The sequence below is a fragment of the Hetaerina americana genome, unplaced genomic scaffold, assembly GCF_022747635.1.
Source record: "Hetaerina americana unplaced genomic scaffold, ioHetAmer1.1.p SCAF_41, whole genome shotgun sequence".
Classification (NCBI taxonomy): domain Eukaryota; kingdom Metazoa; phylum Arthropoda; class Insecta; order Odonata; family Calopterygidae; genus Hetaerina; species Hetaerina americana.
This window is the reverse complement of record NW_027286997.1, coordinates 1,047,568-1,064,545: the sequence shown is the minus strand read 5'-3', so window position 1 is coordinate 1,064,545 and position 16,978 is coordinate 1,047,568. Positions and strand designations below refer to the sequence as shown.

The 16,978-nt window shown below is 40.3% G+C and overlaps 1 protein-coding gene across 1 annotated transcript in view; it reads left to right on the top strand.

The window, feature by feature from the left end:
- Positions 1-16,978, top strand: part of LOC139692801 (putative helicase MOV-10) — a 93,735-nt gene that overhangs the window by 3,784 nt on the left and 72,973 nt on the right. Inside the window, exons 3-4 of the mRNA XM_071591093.1 lie at positions 4,927-5,149; positions 5,435-5,660. Coding sequence (XP_071447194.1) covers positions 4,927-5,149; positions 5,435-5,660 — 449 coding nt within the window. The remainder of the gene's footprint in view (positions 1-4,926; positions 5,150-5,434; positions 5,661-16,978) is intronic.

The window sequence follows — 16,978 nt, the reverse complement described above, 5'->3', positions numbered from 1 at the left end:
ATCCGAGTCTATTCTCAAAGTCTCTGACCCCATGCTCTCTGAGCATTTTGCAATCTCCTTTTTATGGCACCCTAAGCTGTGTGTTAATAGCTATAACAAAACTTCCAAAACTGTGTATGTTAGACAGATGACTTGTACACCATGTCTATGACTTCATAACTTTGCTTAATAATACTGACTGGGATGCCCTGCTGACCTATACTGATTGTGAAAGAAAATTTGCAGCTTTATTTAATCATTTCTTGTTATTGTTTGAATGTGCATTTCCAAAGAAATTAATTCAGCTGGAACATAAGCCCAATCTACAGGCAAATTGGTTTAAGATTGACCTTGAGAATAAGAGAAGGAATTTACTCAACTTATATTAACAGTATAAGCTATGTGGTAGTGATGATCTTAAAAAAGCCTACGATAACCAAAAGAAGGACTACTCTACTGAGTTAATATTGGCTAAATGTCATGCCAATGTTAGCTACATTAATAGTGCATCCAACAAATGCAGAGCAGCCTGGACTATCATCAAAAAAGAAACAGGATCAAGTAAAAAGTGTGATGATGTTCCAATAGACTGAATCTTTTAATAACTACTTTATTAGTTCAGTTGACACTATTATAGCTGATATAAGTAATATTAATCAAACCTCAGCTAACACTGCTAATAGCTTATTATGTAATACTCCAACCACCAATTCTACATTTAGATGGAAAGAAGTTTCTCAGATAGATATAATTAAAGTAGTGAAAAAGTTCAAGAATTCTAATTGTAAAGATATGTTTGGGCTTTCAAATAATTCAATCAAATCTGTAATTGACTGGTTAGCATACCTTCTTGCCATTGTCATTAACTCTTGTCTCCAGTCTGGTTATTTTCCTGATCAGTTGAGTTTTCCAAGGTCATTCCTATTCACAAACGTGGTGATATCAGTTCTCCTAACAATTATCGTCCTGTTACAATTATTTCTCCACTTGCGAAAATCATCGAATCAGTTGTATTTACCCAAATCCTGGACTATTTTGAATCTTTAAATCTATTTACACCGACTCAGTTTGGTTTCAGACCCAATACATGTACAACTCAAGCTGTTGAATATGTTATAAAGCAAATCATTAAGGCTTTGGAGGTAATCAATGTTTGGCTCTCTCACTATGTGACCTCTCTTCGGCTTTTGATTGTGTCAATCACACAATACTCATAAATAAGTTGAAATATTATGGTTTTAAGGATACTGAATTAAAATTTATTTCTTCCTACTTATCTGATCGTAAGCAGTCAGTTTATGTAAATGGTAAACAGTCCAAACCATTAAATATTAAATATGGTGTACCTCAGGGCTCTGTGCTAGGACCTGTTTTATTTCTGGTCATGATTAATGACTTGTGCCCCAATATGATTACTGACTGTGTCCTCTATGCGGATGATACTACTTTCCTACATAGTTCCCCACATCATTCTGATGCGATGAATAGAGTTCCTATTATATTTATAAAGGCAGTGGATTGGTTTTCTGCCAACCATCTCCTTATGAATCCCAATAAAACTCAGCATCTTCTCTGTACACTAAAATCTGCTACACCAGATATTGTCCCTGTGAAACTGCTGGGATTTTATTTAGACTCCAAGTTAACATGGAGTGCTCATATTCTACACATTAGGAAGAAACTTGCACGAGCCTTATTTCTGCTCAGGAAATTGAAATTATATGTGAGTAAGGACTACTTAATTAATGCCTACTATGCATTCTATTACTCACATATCACTTATGGCATTAGACTTTGGGGGCATGCATCTGATATTAAGCTAATCTTTGTGATGCAGAAAAAGGCAGTCCTCTTTAAACCTCTCTTTTTAAATTTAAAAATTATGACTGTCTACAATTTATACATATTCTATTCATTAGTTCATGTAAAAGAAAATACGAGTATGTACTCCACTACGGCTGACGCTCACAGCCATAACACCAGAGCAAAGTCTAATATGGATTTTCCACACTGTAGGCTAGATAGGACTTATAAAGTTGAAGGTCTACCTATTAAATTGTTTAATATGCTTCCAAAATCTGTAAAGTCAGCCCGCAATGCATTGTTCCACAGGGTGCTGCGTGATTGGCTTACCTCCAATCCTTTATACTCAATAGAGGAGTATTATGAGCTCGACTTTACTAGCCTAAAACTATAAGGTCGAGTCTGAGTTGAATATTAGGTCTATGTATGCAAATATTTTCAATACAAGTATTTTATGTGATTGTATATAGTGCTGTATAGTTTATCTATGAAAAACTGTATGATCCTATGAAAAGTCTTGAAAAAAAAATGTGAAAAATGACATCTACCAATGTGAATATGATTATAAGATGAACAAAGTATATTATTATTATTACCAAATTGGAACAAAATATTTTTTATAAAATTACTTTTTATTTTGACATCCAAAGTATTTTTAAATAAAAACTAAATATTTTTTTCCATGTTCAGTGAAAATGTTAATAACGTTGACCTAAAAACAGACTAACAAAAATTATTTGAAAAAAAAAGCTTGAAATTGGCAGAATAAGGTGTGAGCATCCTGGGCCTGAAAACCAAAAATGTCGTGAGTGCAAAAGGGTTGAAAGACTTCCTAAGACAAAAGCATTTTGCTATGTAATCGTTCACATAATTTCATCTTGAATGTTGAGGGAGAAATTAAAGATTTAGGAAGTTTGTTTTCAATTTTAGTGGTTGACTTTAATAGGCCTCTCAGGACTAGCTCTTGTTTTGAACCTCTCGAATCTTTTGCTAAGCTCCCCTGAGTTAACACATGTGCATAGTTTTAATTGTACAAAATGTTTTTGTAGAAAAAATGACAAAAATAGTAGTGTTCTAGTCATCTATAAAGAGAAAATACCATGTGCTGTATACTTCCCGGCAGAAGCATCAACTTGGCCCCTAATTAGTCTCCTGCCCCCTATGTTTAGGAGGCTCTGAAAAGACCCTACTTATACTCAACTCCCTGAAAGTGGGTATATTAACAGATATTTTCTTAAGCCAGTATTATCTCCTGCAGGTACCTTTCTCGCTATAATACCTCTCTGGGCTTTCCTCTTTGGATTAGTGTCTTCTATGTATATTTTGTAGTGGTACTGGCATTGGAGGGGATCAGCTCTGCTGTCATTTCTTGCTGGTGTCTGCCACCAGCGCCATGCTCCATGTCAGACTTAATGCAAGGTGACTTGCATTCTTGAATCAGACCGTCTTGGCCGGCAGTCAGGATTGTATCTTCCCCTGTGCCATTCCCTCATTCCTTGAGTGGCTTTTTCTCTGCCAGTCAATGTGTAAGAAGAAAGGAGTCTCCCCTGTGGAAATTTTCATATTGCACCATTGGACTTAGTTTCTTGTGTCCAATTTAGTTTGCTATATAAGACATGATGGCTACATTTCAGCTACAAGCTTTCCAGTGGTTAGTATTCAAGTTTTGCCATTGAACTCATGTGAGTTCTTTCCTATATCTTGGCTGACTTTTAGATTGATTAACAGTGATTTTGTTGAAAAAGATGAAGGAATATAGGAAAATGGAATGGGAAAGTTGCTTCAAGGAATCATCAGGATGTCCTGATCTTATTAATTGAGAGTGCTAAAAATTCATTGCTGAAGTACCCTAGGAGACATATTGATGCCCCTAGGGGCATCAATATGTCTCCTAATCAAGTTCAGTTTACTTTGATTTAACAAAATTGCTTTAAACAAAAAAATCCTTCATAATTCAGTATATACCCAGAGACAAGTGGCATATTTACTATAGGTAATCTACCCGTTAAGATAGGTCTTGGATGGACACAACTACCAAATAAATATTTTGTTTCTCATAAAAATACAGCCACACATTCTACTCTCTAATATACCTCTTTTCATCTCCAAATACTTCCTTCATTCTATCCAACATCCCTATCCTATTCCTGCCCCTTCCTCACCTGCCTAACATTCTTCCCTCTATTACAGTCTTCATCCCACTGCCGATCAATAAGCTTCGCATCCATTTTCCCTGCCTCCTTATGATTTCTCCCAGCAATACCCTCTCCTCGCCCACCATACCCAGCACTTCCTCGTTTGTTTTCCTTTCCCTCCACTCCACCTTTCTCCACACCCACATTTCAAAAGCCTCCAATCCATGCCTATTCTCCTACTTCAATGAACATGTTTCTGCACCATGCATTAGTACGCTCCATATCAAAGTTTTGATGAGCCTTTTCTTAACATCCTTACTCATTGTCCCTGTCGTCAACTCACTCCTCCTTGGGAAAGCCTCTACGACTTTGTTGAAAGTTACTCTCATGGCATCTCATACATCATCACACCGATATCCTCCCTGTCCAGTTCCTTTAGTTTATTCAAATCCCACGTCTTGACCTTTTCAGCTCTTTTTATCCTTCGCATATCATCTTGGTTTCTGCACCAAGCAGCAACTAATGGTCGCTGTAGATATCTGCACCTGGGAGACTACAAACCCGCTTCACTGCGTTTCTGTATCTATTTCCTGCCCATATAGAATCTATCTGCCTTCTCTGCATGTGTGCTCTCTGTGGAATGGAAAACATAGTATTTGTAGACATAAACTTATTTTCCCTGCATTGCTTGACCAGCCTACACCACCTCTCTCGTTCTTCTCTCCGTGCTGCCCAACCGTTCCCTTCACCACCAGTGCCAGGTAAGGTAAAGTAGGCAAGGAACGATAGGAGTGCCCACTTGTGGCAGCACAGTACGAGAGTGATAAATAGCTCTTGCCATTCTTGAGTGATTCATCAACCAAGATGAATAATGATTGTAGATGTCACTAACTGTCCCATACAATTTGTGTTCACTTTTTCACCTGTTCAGAGTCTCTGTATGTTGTGTCAATATTGTTTCTTATCAATTGTTCCCAGTGTTTTGTTGGACTGCTGTTTCTATTTGTAGGCCTCCAACAAGTGTAGCTTCCCATCCCTTTCCCGAATTATATGCATGTACTTGGAGAAGAGGCTTATTCTGAGAATCAATGGTGTTGAGTCAAATGTGCTGCGTTTTCATCTGCCAAACATTGAAACCTTTCTGGAGATATATCAGGGGAAAGTTGTCAAACCAAATCTTGATACCCCTGACGTTAATGGAAATAAAAAGCTGAGCCCAAGGAATGGAAATGGTACGTATACATTGTGTCTTGACAATATTTTTGCATGTTTGTCTGTGGACTTCACTCTCAGAAATAAACTATAGATTTGCAGGAAATGCAGTTCCATAAACATTTTAATCTTAGGCATATATTCATCAATGTAAATCTCTTCCAGATAAATGTATGTTATTCATTGTTGATATAGGATGATTGTACATGAATTCTGGGTAAAAAATGAGAATTTTACCAGGCGTATAATAATTAAGAAAGTTTTCAACATTCTATTTGGTTAGAATATGTTAATTTTATTTTCAGCGAGTCTTCAGAAGACAACTAAGAATGCAAGAGAATCCCAAAAATTTGTTGATCAGAGGATGTTTTTGAAAATAATTGATAAATTTGGAGATAATGTTAACAAAATTAAATCAAATGAAAAGTTATGGTGTGCCTGTTGCAACAAGAGCCTTTCAACTAATGTGAAAATGAATCTACATTGCCAAGAAGATGGGCACATAATAAGACAAAGATATCAGAAAAGCAGGTAAAGCATGAAAGTAATAACACATTATTGGTTGTTGAAAGGAATATTGTTTCACTCCTTTATTTATAATTTACCCCTATTAATTTATTGGTGTATAGTGCTGACATTTGGTACCTAATTAGTCAATTGTCCCGTATTTTAGCACACCATGCAAATGCATGAAAATGCATGTGTGCGCGCTTGTGTGTGTGTGTGTGTGTGTATAAATAGATATATAATTATATATATTACTTATATATTTATATATATACATTTATATGTATACATATGTATACACACATGTATACATATACAGATATGTGTGTGTATATATATATATATGCAAATGCATGAAAATGCATGTGTGCGCGCTTGTGTGTGTGTGTGTGTGTGTGTATATAAATAGATATATAATTATATATATTACTTATATATTTATATATATACATTTATATTTATACATATGTATACACACATGTATACATATACAGATATGTGTGTGTGTATATATATATATATATATATATATATATATATATATATATATATATATATCGATTGTCCGGAAAAACTCATACGAGCGGCACAATAATGGGCTGACACAACATAACACAAATAGAAAAGAATAGACACATATAAAAGAACACTTACACGGTAAATTGTTCGAGCTTTCGGCCCTCTCAGGGGCCTTCTTCAAGAGAGACTGAAAATATGCTATGGATCAGGAGAGGGGAAAGAGTTATGGGCGTGGAGGGGAGGTGTGGAGGGAATGCTGGGAGGGAAATTAAATATGGCGGTTAAGGGTGGGAATTTTAAAGGAACGGAAGGATAGTATGTAGGCGGATTCACGAGTCACCGGTACTCCTGTAATTCTGCCTCACTCTCTTCTCTTCCTATCCCTTCACACGCCAATTCCCACAACCTTTCATTCGACCAGTGTTTTTCCCTCAGCATCCTAGAATCCCTACCTGACTCAGCTACCAACATAGAGGTGAGAACTCGTGAATCCGCCTACATACTATCCTTCCGTTCCTTTAAAATTCCCACCCTTAACCGCCATATTTAATTTCCCTCCCAGCATTCCCTCCACACCTCCCCTCCACACCTCCCCTCCACACCTCCCCTCCACGCCCATAACTCTTTCCCCTCTCCTGATCCATAGCATATATTCAGTCTCTCTTGAAGAAGGCCCCTGAGAGGGCCGAAAGCTCGAACAATTTACCGTGTAAGTGTTCTTTTATATGTGTCTATTCTTTTCTATTTGTGTTATGTTGTGTCAGCCCATTATATATATATATATATTTTTATTTATATTATTATTATTGGATAATCTACCGGTTAAGGTAGGTTTTTGGATGGACATAATTACTAATTAAATAATTTGTGACCCCTAGCTAAACACAACGTCTTACTTTACATCAGGTCCCTCTTCAGCTCTGAGTACCTTCTTCCTCCCTTCATCCCGGCCAACATCCCTATCCTGTTCCTTCCCTTTCCTTGTTAGCCCAACATTCTCCCCTCAATCACAGTCTTCAACATCCCACTGCCGGTCAATGCCCCCTTCAGCCACTTTTCCTGCCTCCATAGGGTTGCTCCCAACAAACCCCTCTCCTCGCCCACCATACCAAGTACTTCCTCATTTGTTTTCTTCTCTGTCCATTTCACCTTCTCCATTCTTCTCCACACCCATATTTCAAAAGCCTCCAGTCTACGTCTATCCTCCTGCTTCAATGACCACGTTTCCGTGCCGTACATAGCTACGCTCCAAATTAAAGTTTTTACGAGTCTTTTCTTAACATCCTTGCTCAACGTCCCCGTCATCAACTCCCTCCTCCTTGTGAAAGCCTCTTTGCCTAGCGCAATTCTTCTCCTTACGTCCGTACTACTTTGACCGTGTTGGTCCAAAACACTACCGAGATACGTAAACTGTTCTACCTGCTCTAGTTTTTGCCCTCCTATTCTAATGTTAAGCTTAGCCTTTTTCTTTCTAGAAAATCGCATAACCTTTGTTTTATTAAAATTGATTCTCATCCCATACCTGTCGCACTGAATTTCCAATTCACTAAGCAACGCTTGCAGCCCCTTGGCAGACTGACAAACTAAAGCTTGGTCATCAGCAAACCTAACTGATTTTACGAATTCCCCACCCACTTTCATTCCTACCACCAGTTCCTCCCAGGCCTCTTTGATCATTTCCCCTGCATACAGGTTGAACAGCAACGGTGATAATGGGCAACCCTGCCTTACACCTCTTCCTAACACTGCCCAACCGGACTCCCCGTTCCCCTCTTCCACCTGAGCAGTCTGAGACATGTACAGGTTGCGAATTAGCCTCCTTTCCCTCCAATCCATTCCTATTTTCTGCAATATACTCATTAGTTTTTCCCAATTCACTCTATCAAACGCTTTTTCGAAATCTACGAAACAGGCAAATACCTCCTGGTTGTGTTCTATATTCCTCTCGATTAATAATCTCATTACTGCAATGGCATCACGCGTACCTCTCCCCTTCCTAAACCCAAACTGATCATCCCCTAAGTAATCATTTGCCCTACTCTCTATCCTTTTGTTTATGATCCTGAGAACAACTTTAGCTGCGTGGGATATCAAACTTATCGTCCTGTAGTCTTTACATGATGTAGTCGTTATCTTTTTCGGAATAGGAACTAAAACGGATCTCACAAAGTCTTCCGGCCAGATTCCTTCCTCATAAATACTACGGATCAGCCCATTTAGCCTTTTCCTCCCACATTTTCCTAAGCCTTTTAAAAGTTCCACGGGAATGTTATCCACCCACACGGCCTTATTTAGTTTCATCTCCCTTAATGCCTTTTCTATCTCATTGTCTAGTATGCCTGGACCTAAGCTATCTTTCTCTACGTCATGTTCCTTTTCTAAGTCTAACTTTGTTGGTCTAAGCTCTTTACTATACAGTTCTTTTATATATTCCTTCGATCTCTCTTGGATCTTTCCTGCGTCAACTATTACCTTACCCGCCTTATCTCGAACCGCTATTGTTGATCTCCCTTTCTTACTTCCCGATAAAGATTTAACTTCTCTGTACAGCGCACCGATTTCACCCTTCCTCTGCAGACTTTCCATATCCTCGCACTGCATCTTACACCATGCTTCTTTTGCTTTATTTGTTTCCCACCTCAATTTATTGTTTAATTCTTTGTACTTTGTTTTGCCTAAGTCTGTATTTACATTTTTCCATTTTCGCCGCTCATCCATCTTTGTAATCATCTCATCAGTGATCCATGGTTTCCTAGTACTTTTAGTGTTAACGGTTCCAATAGTGTCTTTTGCGGCTTTAGACAAACCTTTCTTGAAACTTTGACATTTTTCTTCGATAGTACTTAGCTCTCTACCATCCTCCATGATTTCCCCTACCGCCTGTTTGTAATCCTTCCTTTTCAAACCATTTAATGCTTCTACATTCCATGTTCTAATCCACCGCCCCTGCCTTATCTTTTTACCTGCTCTATGTTGACTACGCTTGTCCCTACCTCTTCATTTAATACTATGGCAACCCCTCGTTGGCTCTCGTCCCCGCCGCTGTATATTTTTCCATACTTATCACTCCAATAATCCCGGCTATCTTTCCATCTCACCTCTCATAGACCTAAAATATCTATATTTACCCTTCCCATTTCTCGCTTAACATTCTCCAATTTCCCTGTCCTCATCATTGTCCTAACATTCCACGTTCCTATTCTAACTAATTTGGTCTTCTTTTCCTGCGTCTTCTGTCCTGCTGCTGCTTGTTTTCCCTTGCAAGGGTTTCGTGGGATGATGACCGCGGAAGCCTTGCCTCCCCCGCTGCCGGGCACGACACACAGGCGATTGGGCCGAACCCCGTAGTTGCCAGGACTCAAAATCTCGGTTTTGTCCATCATGTAAATCTTGGGAATGATAATTGAAGTTGTTTCCCGGTGCCTTCCTCAATAGTGTTTTTAACGGGACACCATCACTTACTGGCCGCCCCACTGGGGCCGGACGCCATTGCAGCCGCCTCACTGAGGAACAGACGCTGCGTGGACTACCTTTCGTGTGGCTCCTAACCTTTGACCTAACTGGCATGGGTGACCCTACCGGGAGAAATTATTATTACTCCCGCCAGCACAGCTCTAGGGGTCATCGGAACGCAGAAGCCCTTTCACGACGTCAAGGTTGTAGTCTGGGGAGGGCAAACTACGCAAATATAAATTTTTTTACTGTGTGCATACTGTGTTTAAAGATAACAAGGCGAATGATTTTTACACTCTGAAATTGTTGCGTAGTGTTGCAATGAAGTATCCTGCACAGGTACCGATCATTCGATGATGCATTTCAGGAAACGTCAGCATCATCCACTGGTAACGATGTTGTTCGATCGGATTCTATGCCCGCTGTTTGATTATAAAGATGTTCCTGATGATTGCGTCATCAAAACAAGAGGGACACACCAGGAGGCCGCTCTGTGAGGGTGGGCATAGGAAAATAATTGTATTTATAGGGTTGAGGACAAAAACATGCACCATCCGTTTTGAAGCTGGGTGTAATTTAAAAAAGAAAGGTACTAAATTCTCAGCGAATACCCTTGAGGGGGGTAGGCGTGTAACATTTCAAGATCATAAGGATACATTGTTGGCCAACAAAAGAATATTTGTGGATCAATACAACATAAGGTCTAAAAATCACCAGTTGCACACGGTGAAACAGAAAAGATTGGTTCTCTTTTTGGAGGATATGAAAAGGGTGTTATTGAGTGATAGAGTTCGCCCTTTTCAATATGGTTACAAAGGGATGAAATTCAAGGATGTATGGCCTATGTGAGCAAAATAAAATTTAAAAAATTTATATTGCTTTCATTTATTAAACATATTAACTACACTCATGTCAAAAATTGCTTCACAGTTCCCATTTCATTGTAGTTTAGCTTTCCATTCACCCAGGCACCCCTGGCCCGTAAATGGCACATGTCTAGGGGCGCTACAGTGGATATCTTATCATCTCTAAAGACAAAGGTGACTTTAGAACTCTGCTCAAGCATACAAGAAGCCTTCATCAGGGCACCATTGGCCTTCTTCATGGGGACCATAGTGAAAAAATGATGCGGTAATGGTTTGTATTTTTCATACAACCACTGGCAATCCAGTGCCGCATTTTGCTTGTACATTTTCGAATTGAAACTACTAGGCCACGGAGTGTAGCCACATTTCATGGTGGTCATTAGTTATTTTTTCTCGTCGCCCTTCACTAGAAAGCTATTAAATATATACCTGACGTATGATTATTAATGATATCTGGGTAAAGCAAATCTCCCTCACAATTCGTTTCCACATGAAATGCAACCCCAGCACCCAAAATCTCAATTTTGCCCGTTTCGACACGTGCTCACAGTCATGTGCCCAGTATCCCAATTATACTTTATTCCGTTTAAATGAATATACTTTGTAACTTCCACACAATTTTTATTCGTACTACCGGTTTCAACGCAACGGCGTCATCATCAGGTACAAACATTTTTCGGGCACAGGGTTGTATATATATACACTCTTCGGAAAGGAATGTTGGGGGAGGGTGGGTGGGGTGAATGGCTAATGGGAGGGAGAGGGGTTAGGGGGGGGGGGTTTAAGCCGCGTGGCTGGCAGGTAAAGGTCCGTTGGCGGGGGGGGGGGGGGAAGGTGGCATGGGGGAGGTGAAAGAGAAAGGAAGTTTTTGGGGTGAGCTGAATGAGGAGGTTGGAGGAGGGTAAAAGAGGCATGCTACAGGGGTTTTTTGGCACATGTTATTTCCTGAAGGAGATTTCCAAAATTGGGGAGTGATTTTCAAATAAAATTTCGTTGACTAAATGTCCACTCTTCATGTGTCTTCTTATCTCCAGTTCTTCCCATTTGTCCATTCTTCTTCCCTTTTCCACGACGTGTAGTATTTCCGGGTGGAAGTCGCTGGAGTGGTCCTCCTCCCACAAATGTTTCGCAAAGTGCGATTGTTTTAAATTCCCCGTGCGGTGGCTGCGTTTGTGATCCCCCGCGCGTGTGAGGAAGGATCTGCCTGTCTGTCCGATGTATGTGGCACTGCAGTCATTACACTTCAATTTGTATATACCACTTTTGTTGACCCTATCCACCTTGTCCTTGGTATTATTTAGGAAGGACCCAAGATTATTGATGTTGTAGTAGGCTATCTTAAGTTTGTCCCTCGGGAGGAAATTACCTATTTTTTGGGAGATGTAGCCGTAGTAGGGGAGTTTACACCAGCGAAGGTTTCCGTCCATAGCTTCACTCGATTTATATAGAAGTTTTCTCGTTCTTTCGAGGCGTTTTTTATAAAGAATTTTCATGATTGATGTTTCACTATAGCCATTTTTGGATGCGATCTCCTTTATAGTTGACAATTCTTTTTCGTAACTATCTTTTGAAAGGGGGATGTTTAGTAATCTGTTTATTATGAAGTGGAAAGTGGATAACTTTTGGCTTTTGTGATGGAGTGAGTCGGAGGGGATGATATGATCTGTGGCAGTGGTTTTTCTAAAAATTGAGAAGCTAAAGCCATTCCTCTGTTTTGAGATTGTAATGTCCAAGAAGTTGAGTTCCATGTTGGATTCCTTTTCACATGTGAATTTTAAATTGCGGTCGCGCGAGTTTAAAGTGTTCAAAAAACTGTCTAGCTGTCTATCGGTTCCTGTCCATGTGGCAAAGATGTCGTCGACATATCTAAACCAACAAAACAAATTCTTGATGCCTATTGATTCACTATTGAGAAACTTTTCCTCGAAATCGTTCATGAATAAATCAGCAAGGAGCGGTGATAAAGGGCATCCCATTGCTAAGCCTTCATTTTGTTGATAGAAATCACCATTGAATTGGAACCCCAAAGCCCCTAGATTTTTCGGACTCCCGAAAATCCATAAAACGGATACTCCCATTAGACCAGTAGTCTCCAGTGTGACAGCTCCATCCCGGAAACCCCCCCCCCCCTGCCAACGGACCTTTACCTGCCAGCCACGCGGCTTAACACCCCCCTCTAACCCCTCTCCCTCCCATTAGCCATTCACCCCACCCACCCTCCCCCAACATTCCTTTCCGAAGAGTGCATATATATACAACCCTGTGCCCGAAAAATGTTTGTACCTGATGATGACGCCGTTGCGTTGAAACCGGTAGTACGAATAAAAATTGTGTGGAAGTTACAAAGTATATTCATTTAAACGAACATGAACCTCCACAAAGTTGAGCCCGAGACCATAGAATTCATACTTTATTCCGTTCACATCGCTGGTTTCATCCACGATGCCATAATAACATTTGCGATTGAGCCATGCTGTCTCCTCGTCCATTTTCACAGCTGGGAGTAATTCATGCGCACCGTAATCCACATTAATTAACATGTCCCCCCGATAACGTTCATCATTATTCATTCCCAAATTCCCATTAATGGGATGTTTAACGCTGTGAATCTTTAGGTTTTCCAAATTTTCCCTAGTGAGAAGTAAATCTAAAAAATTTTCCAGTAATAGTCCAACTTAAGCTTACTCGTGGAAACCGTATTCATTATGGTATAGCCATTGGTGATGTTATATTTTGGCATGAAATGTATTATTTTACTCTGCTGAACAAAGGAGGACATTTAGGAGGGGGAATTGCTTCTGACGACCATTTCATCCGTCAGAACAATAAAATTTGACGGATGCACCATCAGTTTATGCAGTGTGTTGCTTATCACCTCCACCATTTCGTCGTCGAGTGTAGGGCTATGGTCAAAGGTAAAGTTTTCAAGGAGCAGTTTATTTCCTCCCACGAGCGTTGTTGTAAGGTGAAGGTCACTTGATTGAATGGTATTTGCAACGGTGACTCGCTCTCGCCTTTGGGGATGCCATGCCACCCTGAGGTCCCCGCAGGAACCCTCGGCATTGCGTCCTGTTCTCTGTGTGGGTGGAGCGGTATCTAGGAACTCCTCGGCTGGTCGTTTTTGAGCCATCGTACTTTTCCTCAGCATATTACATCAATCCCCTATAAACACACCAGACCCAATCAGCAAATTGTCTGGGAGTAATCAAAATTTTTGGTATTAATGGCAAACAAATTTTGAACAATCTCTTTCCCCTTCTGAATTAATTTTTACAAAAAAAAACACATGGAAGTATTGACTGATCTTGAAAATTGAAGGGATTGATCCGTCAGAATTTCAATTTTGGTTATTGGGGAGGAAAAATAGTTAGCACCACAACAGAAGCCCAGGGATACCCAAGATATTCTCAAGTGTTTTGGGGTCTGAAACAAAGATAGTAAGACACAATAAAATGATTTAAGTTTACCAGTTTTGCATGTGCTGACACAGGTGTAATAAATTACAAGTATTTTCTGAGCCAGGATATTCTTACTGGACACATACTTAAATAAATTATTATTGTAATCCACACAAAATTGAACAAACAGACCATAATCCATACTTGTTCCTATTCCAGTATAGAAGTGCATACAAGGTGTGCTCAAAAGGTTCCTGAACTTTCTGAATAGCGCACCTCCAGTTGGCTAACTTTTAACAAGCTGGAAGGCATTGTGTCTGTGGAAACTTCCTGAATAGCCACCTTTAACCACTTTTTTGATATCTTGTTTTATAGATTAGTTATATCTATTTAAGTGACGGGTGTTCGTGGTGTGCAGCAACACATCAGATCCATGGACATGAGCTCTTTGCAGAAGCAGTGCTATTTCGTGAAATTCCGTGCGAAATTCTGCAAATCCTTCAGGGATAAATGGCTTACGGTGAGGATGCTATGAAACAGACTGGATGTTGTGAGTGAGTGATTCCCCCAGTTTAAAAAGGGGTGGCACTCGGTGGAAGACGGCAAGTGTTCCAGAAGACCATCAACATCGACTGATTACCCCACATCCATGAAGTGAACAATCTTGTTTGAGCAAATCGATGGTTGACTATCAGGGAACTTGCACGAGAGTGTGGCATCTTGATTGGTGCGTGCTACAAAATCCTGAATGAGAAACTGAGTCAACTACCCTGGCGCAGATATAAATAGCGATCACAACCTGGTGATCACGGACAGTACTCTATCAAGCTCCCAAACCACTAGAAGATGGCTTAATTAAAGATGAGAGTATGATAGGCAAGGGCCATTGCAAAGGTCTGCAGATATTAAAAAGAGAAATTCCAGAGCGCTGTGGCAGACCTGAGAAACAACAAGGTACCAGGAGTTGGCAAAATAAACAGAGAAATAATCAAGGCAGTCGGGGTCAAAGTGAAGGATGCCCTACATGGAGTAATCAAAGATAGCCATGACAGCAGATAGATACCAGAAAACTCTGAGAAAAGTACAATGATTGCAATACTGAAATAACCAAAAACAGATAAATGCAAAGAACACAGAACATTGAGCCTGGTGACTCAAGCATCAAAAATCCTTACTCAGATAATTAGCCCAAGAATAGCAGAAAAATAGGAGGAAACCTTTCAGAAAACCAGTTCGAATTCAGGAGAAACCGAGGAGCAAGAGAGGATATTCTCAGCTTAAGAGTTCTGACTGAAAATAGAGACACGAAAACAAGCCGTTATATGCCACATTCGTGGACTTGGAGAAGGCCTTCGACAGCATTGATTGGAAAAAGATGGTCAAGATACTAGAAGTGCTTGGATTGGAGTACAACGACAGTGCTTGGATTAGAGTACAACAACAGAGGAATTATCCACAACCTCTATCAGAATCTGGTTTTAACTATCCAAACAAAAAATGGAAGAGAAATAAAAGCCAAAATAAACAAAGGAGTAAGACAAGGACGCAACCTCTCGCCAGCTATATTCAACGTATACTTGGAAGAGGCAATGAAGGCAACACAGGAATTGGGTATCAAAGGAGTCAAGGTAAATGGAGAAGAAATCAACATGCGCCGGTTTGCAGATGACATCGCATTAGTGGGAGAAACGAGAGGGGACCTGCAAGCAACTCTAAGTGCTATGGGCCAAGTACCGGGGGAATACGTATACTATGAAAATCAACTAGAAGAGAACTAAAATCCTTGTATGAGGAAGAGAGAAGCTGAATGCAGACAACAAAATTCGAGGGGTGAAACTAGAGCAAGTGGAATCCTTCATCTACCTGGGCAGCAGCATAACATGGGATGGAAGAAGTTCGAGTGGCATCAAGCAAAGAATAGCACAAGCCAAGAACGAATTCATGAAGAAGAGGCCCTTACTAAGAGGGTCATCCGGAAAGTAGTACCCGTTCGTGAAATAAAGACACAAAAGTAAATATTAACAAACATAAAAAATTTTATTTGAAAGAGGATACTTTAAACTACTTCTCAACATAATCTCCAAGCAAATTAAGGCATTTGTCATAACGTGTGACAAGTTTCTGTATTCCTGCTGCATAGTCCTTCGCCGCCAGCTCATTGAGATACGCGAGGGACCCATCTTGCACAAATTTTTGCATAATGCAGATGGTGTTTAACAATTTCATGAACAATTGTTCGAGAAACATTGGGAAAATGCTCACAGATGTCATCAATTGTGACGCGCCGATCGTTCCTCACGAATTCGTCAACTGAGCTCACCAGTTGGTCTGTAATGACAGACGGTCTCCCCGAACGCTCATCGTCGTGTGTGTTCCCCCTCCCCATGTTGAAGTTGCGACACCACCGCCGAACAGACGACTCGTCCATTACATTGTCTCCATACACCTCCTTTAATTGGCGATGAATATCACATGGGCGAACGTTTCTTGCATTGAGGAATTTAATCACTGCCCTCACTTCACAACTGGCGGCGTTCTCAATTTTTTTAAACATTGTAAACAATCACAGAAACAACACAGGCAATGCTAGCGTCACGCAACTTGGCTCAGAGAAGGCAGACAAGCCACTGAAGCTATCTGACCTCGTCCAGCGGCTACTCGCGTCGTCAGCACTTCATGCGGCACGAACGGGTACTACTTTCCGGATGACCCTCATATGTTCAAAGAACCTAAAACTGGACACAAGGAAGCAATTCGTCCAGACTTTCGTGTGGAGCATGGCGCTCTTTAGTTCTGAGACTTGGAACATTGGAAAAGTGGACCAGCGGAGAATGGAAGCCTTTGAAGCATGGTGCTGGAGGAGAATGCTGAAGATTAAATGGGCAGACATATTAAGAAATGAGGAAGTACATAGAAGAGCAGAAGAGGATAGGACCATATGGAGGAATCTTCGGCAAAGAAGAAATAGATGGATTGGACACACATTGAGGCACAATAGATTGATTAGGAATAAAGTAGAAGGAAAAATAGGAGGGAAGATTCCACGAGGAGGACCAAGGGATATGTGCATAGGACAAATTAAGAAGGACTTAAAACAGAGAAGATG